The 13,474-nt window shown below is 36.1% G+C and overlaps 1 protein-coding gene across 1 annotated transcript in view; it reads right to left on the bottom strand.

The window, feature by feature from the left end:
• Window positions 1-2,643: 2,643 nt before the first annotated feature.
• LOC134840253 (high affinity copper uptake protein 1-like) overlaps window positions 2,644-13,474 on the bottom strand; it is a 53,013-nt gene continuing 42,182 nt past the window's right edge. The window contains exons 2-6 of the mRNA XM_063856000.1: window positions 8,559-8,625; window positions 8,388-8,472; window positions 5,440-5,655; window positions 4,895-4,927; window positions 2,644-3,365 (exon numbers count right to left, since the gene is read on the bottom strand). Of these exons, the coding sequence (XP_063712070.1) occupies window positions 3,155-3,365; window positions 4,895-4,927; window positions 5,440-5,655; window positions 8,388-8,472; window positions 8,559-8,625 (612 nt within the window). The 3' untranslated portion in view covers window positions 2,644-3,154. The remainder of the gene's footprint in view (window positions 3,366-4,894; window positions 4,928-5,439; window positions 5,656-8,387; window positions 8,473-8,558; window positions 8,626-13,474) is intronic.

Here is a 13,474-nt window from a genome sequence, read left to right on the forward strand (position 1 = left end):
AATAATTTACTTTTTCGAAATAAGAAGTCGATCACGTTTTTTGTGACCTTTACACTTTTGCTGTTCGATGGTGGAGTTTGCCTTCCTTTTAACAATGAAAATACATTGAAACTAACTGTAACGCACCTCCCGTGCTTAGAATTTTTAACAACTCATAAAAACCGTATATATTGAAAAAAAGATCTGCATCCTTCAAGTTTACCCTGACAGCAACCAATTAAAGGGTGGGTAGTTTCAAAATTTTCGAAGTTTTTTATCAAGTTTTATTCAAATTTCAAAAACCATAAAAATTTGTGGTTTTGAGTTCTTTGAAAAAATTTAAAATGAACGAAGAAACGTCACAATTCGAAAACTTCAAATAAAGATTTGCAACTCATGAGAGTATTGTCATAAAAAGAAACTACATGGTTAGGAATTTCAAATTGAGAAATTTTTCAAATTTAAGTTTTCTCAAAACAAAACTTGAAAAAAATTAATTTCATATTTCGAAAAATTTACAGACTTGAATAGTCATATTTGGAGGCAAGATTCGCAAATCCTGAGAGTACTGGGACAGCCCTCAACTACAGGGTGAGGAGCTTCAGATTTTGAAAAACAGTTATTTAAGTCTTCTAAAATTTTTTTTGAAAAAGTCAGAAAAAAACGTCATCTCTAAAAAACTAAAACAATTTGAGCAGTCAAGTTTAGAGGCACGATTCACAACTTCCGAGAAACTGAGAAATCTATAATAGCGCCCAAAACAGAGCTGGGAACTCCAAATTTTGAAGAAAAAAGTAAATTCAAGTTTTTTAAAAAAATCACAGAAAAACGTCATATCTTGAAAACAACAAGGATTTGAGCAGTCAAATTCGAAGGTGAAAATCGCAACTCCTGGGTGTACCCTAAAAGAGCCTCACTATAGAGATGGGAACTTCAAATTTTGTGAAATTCATTATATCAAAAATCTTTGAAAAATCTTAAGAAACGTGCACTCTCAAAAACTACAAGGATTTGAGCAGTCATATCCACGGGCAAGATTCGCAAGTCCTGAGAGTACCCTCACATTTTCCAAATACAGTATAGATACCTTCAAAATTTTTGAATTTTATCAAATCTTAAGTTTTTCGAAAACTTTTTAAAAATCATAAAAAACGTCTCTAAAACTACGAGTACTTGAGAAGTGAGATTTGGAGGCAAGACGCGCAACCCCTGAGAGTACCCTGACAACTCCCACCTACAGAATTGAGAACTTTAAGTTACCAGAAATTGTTAAGATTAAGTTTTAAGAAAAATCTCGAAAATTGCCGTATCTCGTAACCTAAAAGGATTTGCTTATTCATATATGGAGGCCAAAATTGCACCACCGGAGAAACTCTGACAGCATCCTACTATTGGGTCGCTATTTTCATACTTGGTGAAATAAATAGTTTCAAACAGGAAAATAGTTTAAAAAATCTTAACCATTGCAATATACGATATTGCTTAAACGTGAAAAAACTCCTTTATTTAACATAAAAAAATACGTTGAAAAACATTAAACATGGCGAGATAGTGAAGCCCGCATTTAAACATAATGGAATAGATTAAGAAACATAGCCAATCGACGATTGCAAAAGAGTAAGGAACGCAAGTAAACAAGAAAAACTCACTTTTATGAAAAAATCTCAACTTTCGAAGTTCTAAGAAAAAAATAGATGCCCTTTCGGCTCTTTGAATTTCTAGAACGATTTACGATTGCCGCTTTTTTGATAAAATTAATCCAACTAGAGAAAACTGGATCAACAGGTGAAGTTTTTATTCCGCTGGAAATCTAAAAATTAAATTCCACTTTCGAAATTAAAAATCGTTCATGAATTTTTGCGCCAATTCCACGTTCATATTCGGATAGTGCAACTTGCCTCACTTTCTGCCGATGAGTTTCAACTGAACTGAAAAAAAAACATATTTACCGAAGGGCATCAATATTTTAAAACTTTTTCCTGAAAAAAATCAATAAGACCTATTTAAGAGTCATCACTAAGTTCATTACTTTTGAAAAATCACAAGTCAAACCGCGAACAATCAAAATTGAGCGTGAACAAATTTTACGTGAAAAAAAAAAAAAAACTCACGAAGACCTATATGAGAGCATTCACTAAGTTCATGACTCTTAATAAACAATATAATTTTCACAAAAAGAGAAAAAATCAAACATTTTGTTTTGCGATCTTAGCTGAGATAGGAATCTTCTGTTCTACTTAAACATCGAGGGCCTTTTGAACTGTTTTTTAAACTGCATAAGCATCAACATACTTTTTGAGCTACCGTGTCAAAGGAACAACGAATTGGCACCGATATTGTATCTTAAGCTTCAAATCGGTTGTTCCTATTTGAAATATATTCCGGTCTATTGAAACATATTAAAATTTTTTCAGTCCTGATTCAATAGATACTTGCAAATATCCTAACAAAAAGTTGTCTCGGCAAACCGAGTTAAAATTTAGGCTAATTAAGAGTGAGTTTCTCTATTAATTATGACTTTTCAAGCTTGAATTGATTTTTGCTTTTGTTCAATGTTCGCAAATGTGATCGGATTCTTCTGTTCTACTTCCACAGCGAGCGTCTTTTGTTCCGTATTTTTTGGCTGCATAAGTCACCATACTTCTCAAGCTGCCTTGACAAAAGAAATAGCAAAAATTATATTGCAATATTCTGGCATATTATCAATAGCTATGTACAGAGATTGCTAGGGTGGAAAAGTATTGCAAACCCTATTATAAGCAACGGGTTAATTTTTCAAAGGGGGAAATTTCATAACATTGGATCCATTTTATGAAGCAAAATGGACCAGCATGCAAACGAAACAATAAAAAAAGCCTTTGACATTACAAATTGGCAGCGCCATTTCAAGCAACGAATTTGGTCCGCAAACTGCATGAGAATTCCACAGCAAAACTATGTTCATCGCATCATATATACTTCTACTTCTACGAGCAAGAAAAACATCAAAAATATATGTTTGCTTTTCCGGATATCAAAATTTAGGATACGGCTATTAGGATAATATCTTTGAGCATTGTCGGAGCACTCTGAGTCGATGACGTCATAATATGCACTTCAAAGATGTGTATTTCAGTTCTAGACCATTCTTGTAGAGTCTTAGATTTATGTTAGCTGGTGATCCTTCTAGAACATTCTAGTGACAATGTTCGTTGGGATCTACGACAGGTCCGCAATGCCACCAGCCACAGACGAAATATCCAGCTCCGAAGCCGAGGATGACAGCGAGGAATAGCCAGACGTTGAATGTCATCACCACCAACATGAGGATGTAGCTGAGTGCCATCTGCACTACATGGAGTCCAGTTTGAATCAGGTGGCACTTGGAGAACATCTGATACCTCCAACTAAAACACATAACACAATAATACTCAACACTTTTGTCCCGAGGTTCACTGAAACCCGCACTCTTTTCTTGAGGGTGAGACAATCTTTCGCAGGGCAGAAAAATATCCAAAAAATGCTTAGTTTATGATCATGGTAACCGGAGCGGTTTTCCACCATAAAAGTTGAACATAGCTTACGATGGTCATTTCACACGTGTACACACCTAGTCATTCTAACACACATTTTTTTGTTTGCAGTCAGGTGCAATCAATTTATCTAGCTCTCTGCGACACACATGCGTTTCTGAATAACTCAATTACGGTCAATTAATTTTAAGGGAAGAAGATGAGCATGATTCTTCGAGTCTCATATGTTTCACATATCTCAGGCATGCATCATTTAGAGCGACAAATATCACACTTTTAAGCGGTAGCTATCGATCTTTCACAGCGATCAGCCATAGTTGTTCACGTCAACGTCTCCAGGATGCGCTCATCAACAAATAGAAAAGCTACGTGCTCTTAAGCTGAAAACTAATTTTGGCTCAGCAAATGGTCCTTTGCACGCACTCGCACGGTCAATCATTTATTGAAACTCCTAAGGAAATGGCTTTTATTTGTCATTATTCACATCACCTAGAGCATTTTTACAAAATCAACCAGAAACACTACAGGCAATAGCATGGTGGAAAAATTAAATCCTGATCAAAAATACACATTCCGAAGAGCGTGCATTCTATTATTTCAGATTTTCAAGCCGCCAAAAGGAAACGCATTTATTTCAACCATCAGTGATTTCTTTACATTGGGATTGCTCGTAGGCAATAGTTCCCACATTTACGGAAAGAACACGCGCTGCAAACAACACTTAAGAGATGAGTTTCCATTTTCCCAAGTGCTCTTTAATCGTTTTTGGATCATTTGCTTAAAAGCATTTCATACTTAGCCATGTCACAGATAGTTGATCGTCGACCACTTAAGATTTCAAAGAAAATTCATTTTGCAAAAAAAAATCAAAAAATTTGCATCCCATCTCATACCATTACTTCGAGTGTAAAATAGCGAAATCGAAAACCTTTTTTTAAATTTTAAGACGAGGGGGTTGAGAATTACTGAAAATATTATTCAAAAACAATCGCACCGAACTTCACGAGAAAAAAACATCGAACAGAAGTTCGAGAACAGCCATATATTTAACACGGAGGCCAACCTGCACTTGGCAAAAAAACGCCAAGTGTAGCTTTAAAAGTGTCTATATAGACAAAAAAGAGAAATTAGTTTTATGAAAGCATCCACGAGCTGCCAATAATAAGCAACAAAAGTGCCATCAAAATGAGCACTTTCACTTGCGATTGGGTTGGTTAAAAAAAGTAGATTCGCGATATGACAGTGCGCTCGCTAAACCGCATGTGTAAGCATATACTGCATATAAAGCAGAAAGCATTTAACTTCAAATTGACGGCTAAGAAACAAAATATTAATTATCAAATGAAGATATACAATCAATTCACAAAAATGGGACATAGATGGAAAAGGGTGAGTTCAGTTACCTTGTGGCCATGAATCCATGAGGAGGTATCATCCTGAAAACACAAAATGATACACAGCCCGAGATGATACCACGAAACACATCACAGTGAACAGACTAATCATCGGCATGAAAATACTTATGATGTAACAGATTCCTCAAAAGGGGTCATTCTTGTTACGCCATTGGTTTACAAAGAACACCTTAACGCTTTATACCCATTAAACGCCTGTTATCAGTTGAAGTGATGTCGTCGAATAAAATAATTCTTATTTATGATAAAAACTACCCCCATATCGAACCCAGAAACCTTATCAGAAAAGCTCCAACATTTAAGTTCTGCATCATTTTCAGAACAGTCCCTTTTTATTATTTTTGTTGACAAACACTCGGTTTATTTCACCTTTTAAACCCAAAGCTGATATTGAGACTTCCTTCTAGCCCCAATTATAACCATTGTCACGAAGCTTTAACTTAAGACCGGAAAAGATTTCTTTAGAGTCAGGAAGTAGAAACAATACTTATAAACTATAATGAACACAAGAGCGGAAAGGAAACAACACTCACTGAATCTCGACTAGTTCCTGGGCCGCTGGATGAGACATTCGACTCCTGCTAGCTTCTATACATGGACATGGTTCAACCTGTGCTGCAGTCTGCATCACTAGAGGTCCTGTCCCATTGGCATTTTCGGTACAGTGGTTCAAGTGGTTGATAGTGTTCTCGTCTAAATTCCCGGCTGCACTGCTCACCGGGAGAGTGCACTTTTTATTGCTGATATCTCTAAAACAAAAAGAACGCTTATAAAAAACTGGCTATATATTACAATAAGAGAGCCGCTACTACATTAAAAATATATATATTACAATAAGTGTGCCGCTACTAACTATATTCAATGACAAGATTAGCAGGTTGCTGTGCAGAACAGAACACTCCGACCATTGCACCAAAGCGAAAAACTTCAAAAAAACAGAGGTGAAGCACAGCGGAGCTTCGCACGACTGAAGAAACTGCACAATTACAACATTACAAATTAGCGGACTCAAATTAAAAAGAAAGCCACAAAGTAATTTTTTAAAGACTAAAAAAGACTATTACCAAAACTTCATTTGTCTCAAATGACGTTCAATTTGAGGAAAACGTGTCAAGGAACACATTCCACAGCGTTAAATAAGTACTCGAATAATTTTTGGTCTAATTTCAAGTGGGTAAAGGTAAGCGAGTAGGTTTAAAATAGCTTATTTATGCTTAATGGAAGCCGCTCAAACTTAATTTTATTCAATGCCAAAATTGATTTTTTTAACGTTTTTTTTAGATTTGTTAATTGTTTTTTTTAGTAATTTTTCTACAAAAACTGTTGTCCAATTTGCCTATTTTACTGTCGAATACGCCTAAATGTAGTATCTCTGAAAAACATTTTTTTTTGTAAGTTTCAAGACTATGGTCGGAACATTCTGCACTATTGTAAATTAAACGTCTCTCCGGTAAGTTCCGAACTTTTTTCAACTTTCGAATTTAAAAAAATTAATCACGTTAAAGCTCTTTGAACTTCCAGAATTGTTTACGTACGATCGGCACTTTTTTCTTGTGCCATTCAGCGGAAACTGGATCAAAATATTATTTCATTCCGCTGGATATTCAGAAAATTAAAGCCCCATTTTAAACCAGAAAAAATCTCGTTTTTTGTGGCTCTCACACTTTCGCTGATCAAGTTCAAACCACAGAAAAATCAAAATTGAGCGTAGCCAACAATTTAATGATAAGAAAAGTTTGTGTTCTGGTAACTGTCTACAAAAAAAAAGCCGATAAATGATCGGCCGACATTTTTGAAAGATTAAAATTGCAAAAAGAAACAGGTCCTTATTGAATTCAAACTCTTCGGAACCATTGTTGTCCCTTTCAGACATTTCCGCTGAATGAGTTCAAAATGAGGAATTTGATTTCTAAAAAAAAACATAGCAAACAGACAGTTGGAAAAGAGTCAGTGAACGCAATTAAACAGAAAAAAACTGACTATGTTTTTCGAAAAAATCTTATGTATCGACGTTCAAAGAAAAAATAGATGCCCTTAAAGCTCTTTGAAATTCCAGAACTATTTATGATTGGCTCTTTGGCGATAAAATTAACGCAATTTGCGAAAAGTGCACCGATAGGCAAATTTTTTATTTCGCTGGGAAATCTAATAATTTAAATCCATTTTCGAAATTAGGAGTCGACCACGCTTTTGGTAACATTTTAAACTTCATTGTTTGATAGTGTTGTTTGCCTTCCTTTGAACGAAGAAAAAGAACTGAGCTTAGAAACAAATCAAAAGCAAAATTGGATTGAAACCAAACATCGAGTATTATAATGATCGTGAGCAAGATCCATTAGGGCATCAAGCTTTAAAGCGAGTAGTTTTTTCGACTTACCAACTAAATCGAACTTTTTTCGTATCCAAATCACGACTGAAAGGGCTGTAACATGAAACCTCACTCAACCCCTTATGAGCTGTCTAAGACCAGGCGAAAAAAAACGTAGCGAAGAAACAGTTAGAAGTGTCAATGAACGCAAGTAAAAAGAATAAAAATACTGACTTGTTTTTTGAAAAAATTTCAACTGTCGAGAAAAAAAGATAGCATTAAAATTCGTTGAAATTCTAGAACATTTTAGTATTGACCCTTTTTGGATAAAAAATAATCCAATTTGAGAAAACTGGATTAAAAAAATAAAATTTTTATTTCGCTGAAATTTGAAAATCAAATTCCACTTTCGAAATTAAAAGTCAATGACGTTTTTCGTGACTTTAACAATTTCACTGTTCGATAGTGGAGTTTGCCTTCGTTTTAAGAAAAGAAAAGAACTGTGAACTGGAATAAAATAAAAAAAGTATATATTATCGCGACCTATATGAGAGTCTGAACTACGTTCATCGACTCTTAAAACATCATAATTCTTTATCCCTCTTAGAGTGGACGAAACAATAACTACAATAGCTGGTAACGATAGTTGATCCGCAAATTGTTTAAGGTCTGTTGTTCGATACCCCCAGGAGCCTAATATAATGCAGCGCCATATGCTTGAGCTTTATACAATATTACCCTTAAAGTACTGACTTACAATATTTCCATACTGACTTCTATTGCTTCACATTCGAGCAAAGAGCATAGTTCATGGGTGGGCGTCTAGCTGGGTCTCGGATAACTGGCGTTTCGACTGAGAGTTGGAAACCTTGTCTACTTCACCGCTGCGCCTCAAGCAACTTAGATCAGGTGAACAAGACAATCGGTTCTTAATTTTTTAATCCAGTTTAGAGCAAAGGATGAGTTGACGCATTCACTCTTTGCTCAATTCTTCCAGCAGATACTTTTTAACGCTATGTAAGTCGTTAATAACTAATTCTTGAAGCTAATGTTAGCGCCTTCGTACATAACCCCAGTACAAAATTTCACTTTCCGAAAGCAAATGCGGTCGGAATACTCTGTACTGCGTGCACGTTACGTTCCTTTTCTTGTAAACATTGAAGCATGTCGTACCTGATTATGATCTCCTGTCGCACTGCTTTTAAGACTTCATACAGGAATGCGATGATAAACCAAAAGAAACAAGAGAGCAGAATTTCTGAAACATGCGGTCACTATTCAAGCCTCATTAAACCAAGTGAAAAGAAAGCAGACTATTGAATTAATATAAGCTCGAAGACTTACGCCATGTTTCTTCAGTTTTCCAGTCTTTGAACAGAATTGTAGTTGAGGCGGACGCGGTGAACCACATCTAAACCAAAGATTCATAGTCACGTGAGCTAACTTCTAGACAGTTCAAAATTTCATAGATATGAAAACTTGTTACAAATCAATTGAGATTTTTTCCATTTAAAAACGCAAAACATACAAAATAAATAATAACGCAGGTTGTTCAAAAACAACATGAACAAGCATGTTTAAAAAAACAGCTGATCAATCAAAAATTTAAGTCCTCAAAAAACTCCTCTTTAAATGGCCTCTTACAGTAGAAGAAGATGCGAAAACAAGACTTGAAGTTAAAGAAGAATACAGAAATCCACTCGCTTACGAACCACTTGACCATTTCAGCAGTTCATTAGAACTGTCAGTACAACGAATACAAGCAGCTCTGAGTACCATGAGCAGCAATGAATGCGAAATGAATTAGAAGGTAACAGCTAAAAAACATAGTTTAATCAGCCGACATAATTGAATCAGATACCCAATTTTTTTAGAATAATAATTTCAGTTTCAATACTCCTAATACATCATTGTAACAGTCATTCGCCCCGTCATATAGCTCTTGGCTCGAAGCCAGGACACTAAGAAACAGTCTTTCAAGCGCCGTTACGTTTGGAGCTATCAGTTTGTGGATCAAAAACATCAAACTATGTGAACGTCTGTTTTTACGCCGCTATCCCGCAATCCGTTAGTTCCGGTTGAGGGATGTAGGTTTTCATTGATCAGTTTTTAGCTTGATCCATCTAGTATGGATTCAACACTCAACTAGCCTTACTCAAAACAGCAAGAAATGAGTTAGGACCGAAGTGTAACTCATAGAGTAATTTCGGATAGGGTACACCGTCTGCTCGTCACGCTATCTTATTTTCGGCCGGATAGATTCGTGCAACTTCTTAGTCTAATACCGATCCTAATCTTACTCTTATACTATCTAGTCTCAGGTTGTTTAACTAGTCTCTGCTAGGCTCAATAGATCTAGGGTATACTGGTTTATTGCGGCTGCTGAAGTGCTCGGGAGAGTCCAACTAATTTCTAAGTTAAATTCAAATCTCTCTGGTGCTGAAATTACAAGTAACTTCAGCACTTACAAATAAGTGGGTTGTTAGTTAGATGGATCATGATTGGTTAATATTAAATACTTTACATTGGTAAAACATTTAATTTATCCAATCATAAAATATAGTTTAGATCAGGTTCCACCCATCCGGGTTTTACAGAGTTTTTTTGAACAGTTCTTCTGTAATTCAAGGGTGGATGATGGACGTTGGTATTTGGCGAACATCATAATTTTCTTTCGCTTCTTCTTGTGACAACGACTGAGTCTCTGCAACAAAGTCAATTCTGATTCCAGAATGGTTGGCTATGTCAGGTTTTTCTGTTCTGCGTGGAGAACTTCTTTTGTGTATGATCTAGTTTGGGAATGGCGTGGAGATTGTGCGTGGAGGGGATGCCTGGTTACTCGGATCTGTACGTATACTTGAACATCGAGGTGGTCATTGGTCTAGTTCAATGAAGTCCTTTTCTGCGAAGTCAAGTCGTACTCTAAATCCTTTGAGTTGTGATTGTGAGCGGCATATCGATTGTAGTTGGTCATTCTCTCTCGAGTGTAGTGAGGTCGTCTTGTCTTTTGATGTTCGTCCTTGGTGTTGTATTCTGATCTATATATTGCATCATGTGATTTTACATTTTATAAAACTTTTATTAGTTTAATATTTTTTATAATGATTTTAGTTAGTTGTTTTCACAAAAGCTTTTTGTTTTAGTTCGGTTATTTTGAAGAGTTACTCACCCTTGAGTAGCTCTTATTAAAAATAAAGGTGTGGTCACAAAGCGTGGATGTAGCGCGGTGGGTTAGGCCGGCTATAGAGCATGCTCAGGACGTCCTTTCCTGGTGGGTTAGGCCAGGAGTGGGAGTATGATTTCATGCGGTGTTTGTGAGGGGTCCTGTTATGTGACAACGTTTTATGTTGGGTTTGTTGTGGTTTTACTTATGTCTTGTTGGTTATGTACTTTTTCCAAAAAGCAAATTGTTTGTGGTATGGGTTTGTCTTTCGACTTTTTTGTGTTTTATTATTTCTTTCTAAGACTTTGTAATAGTCTTCAAAAGAATAAATTATCCAGTTTTAAACTGGGTTAATCCGGTTTGGGTACCGTTGGTTTCCTTTTCTAAGTCATGCTGTTATTCTATGATTTGTGGTATTTAGTAAGCTGCGTTGGTTAGTTTTGTTTAGTATATGATTCCTTTCCAACCGGGTTAAAGGAAAGTTTGAAACATGTTATTGTATGTTAGAGTTGTTGAGTGTGAAAACTTGAAACTGAAATTCATTATTTTAAGCAATTCTTCGTGGGCGAGCTGTGCGAGTGTGGATAGAATTTCTGTGCGAATGAATGAAAATATCAAAAGGTTAGTACTGCAATTGCATTTTATTAATTTACTACATAGAATTTAGAAATTTACTGCTAGTTATGGGAGAATTTTAAGATACAAATTTTCATCATATGTAGATTTACTGCTTTTGGGGGGAAATTTTATAAATTAATTTACTGCATTGGTATTATATTTATTTAATTGTTGGTGCAAAAGTTTAATAGGGTCTTAAACAGTTTTGAAGAAGTTTGCTATTTTTTATTTTTCTTTTGTGAATTTTTCAGATGATCTAGGATGAAGGCTAAAAATCTAAAGAAAACATGAATAAAGAATGGTGAGTTTTTAATACTGTAATTAATTAGTAATATTTACTTAATTCATACTTACCTGTTAGTCGTCGGGGAAAAAACCGTGGGGGAAGATGTCGTGAATTAGTTCTGAAGTTGTTAGTAGTTTAGCTAAGATGCGGATGATATTTTTAGTTTGAAGCAGTGGCCAAAGCAATTGAAGTGCCTTAATAGTGGTTAGTTCTTCAGTGCCTACTGCAAACTCATAAGGTGTGTTTTGGATTAAGTTATATAATTTGTGGTTAAATTTAGTGTTGTGGATGAATTCTAAAATTGGGATTTCTATAGGTTGTAGGAACTCGTGCGGGATAAGGAAGGGTCGGGATTCTTCGGCGTTGAAGGTCTTGGTGATGGGGCAGAAAATGTACATTTGGGTTATGGGGTCATAATTACGAAGAATACCATGGAGGTTAGTGTCTTTAATACAATATGTGAAATTTAGGAAATATGGTGAAGTGTATTTTGAATTGATGAATTGGAAACGATGGTGTGGTTGTCTAGAGGGTGTGTGGAGGTCAAAGTGATTTTGGATGAAACGATAGTAACTGTATGTATGTGTTTGTTTAGTGCGCAACATAATATCGTGTGAGCAGTGTAAATCTCTTTCGTGTGGTGCAAGGAAATGAAAGGTTAGTGAAAATATTTGGAAGCGTTCTTTAAAACTTTCGTATGCTTGTGTGTCTGTTAGTGCTTCTGAAATAATGTGATCAAACTTGCGGTCGAAGATGTTTAGTGTAAATATATATGGTGTCTTGATGAAAAATTTCTCGGTGATTTGTGGATTAGCGAAGCGATCGTCGTCTAAGAATTGATCTTGGTTAGCTCTAATGATGTTGTGATCGTAGTATTCTAGTGTATATTCATTAGCTCTAGGTGCAGTGTGTATTTTTAGTGATTTTTTATATCCAACGTAAGTAAATTGTCTAGCGGTTAGTGGTGTAGTGAGTTGATATAGCATGTCCTTGTTTCGTTCTATATCGATGGAAGTGCTGGATAAAGGTAAGCAAAGAGGGTTAGTGAAATGATAGTATGAGGTCCAAGAGAGAGTGGGCATTAAAACGTATTCATCTACAAAGTTGCGTGTTTCGTTAGCGTCGTGAGGGGTGTTTAAAGTGCATTGTGGAAACGAGGGTAAGGTGATAGCTAAAAATTCTTTAGTGTTAGTATGCTGGGGGTGGTTGATGTATTCACGGGCTGTTCCTGGTTTTGCTGGGAAAGGATGGTTGGGGAATTTTCTTTTAAAAGTGCGGTAAGCTCTATTAGTGTTTAGTGAAGATATAGTGGATGTGGATGATGGTGTTAATGATTCAGTATAATTTGAAGAGGGTGTAGGGGGATTGGATGAAATTGTAGTGGAGGAGATTTGGTTTATGGTCGGGGTGTTAAGGTGGTAGGGTTGCTGTTGGAGGGTAATAAAATTATCTAGCTCTGAGGAGATTCGGGGGGTGTCTGGAGAATGAGATGATTGGTCAGATTGGTATGAGGAGTAGGTTGGGGTAACTTGGGAAGCATAAGAGGGTGTCGGAGTGATTGGGTCAGGGTTATTGGACAATATGGGTTGAAAAGGAGGTTGAGAAAAATTAGAAGGGTTATGAAAATTATTGGATGGGGATGGTTCTGAGTCGGCAAATTCATCGGGGGTTTCAATATTCGGGTTATTTAGCTGTGAGATGGAGTATAAAACTGAAATATGTGAGTTAGTGTCGGAATTCATGCCTGATGTTACATTGCTAGATGGAAAATCGGGTGGCGGAAAAGCAAAAAGTGGTATTATTGGGATTGGGGAGGTAAGATTGGTTGGGTGGGAATTTGATCGGTGTAGTGATCCAAGTTGGCGGCTCATCGTGGGCTAAAAAAATGATTATTTTGAGACTGAAAAGCGGTGGTATGGGGTTGTTCAATAATTTGTTCATAAGTATTATCATCTTGTGACTGGTGTGTCATTATATGTTGGACGGGACTTTGTGATGTATTGAGTCGAAAATTTGGATTATGTGTGATTGCTAAATTTCGAAAATTTCGTGGGACTAGGGATAGTGGATGGTTATTTGGTAGGGGTGGTAATTGTGGTGCCGTTGGCTGTGTGTCGACATTGTTATGTTCTTCGTCGTATGTATTTTGTCGTGTTGTTATTTTTGTGTTATATTCTTTTATTTGTGCGTCTA

The sequence above is a fragment of the Symsagittifera roscoffensis genome, chromosome 2 (genome assembly GCF_963678635.1).
Source record: "Symsagittifera roscoffensis chromosome 2, txSymRosc1.1, whole genome shotgun sequence".
Lineage (NCBI taxonomy): Eukaryota > Metazoa > Xenacoelomorpha > Acoela > Convolutidae > Symsagittifera > Symsagittifera roscoffensis.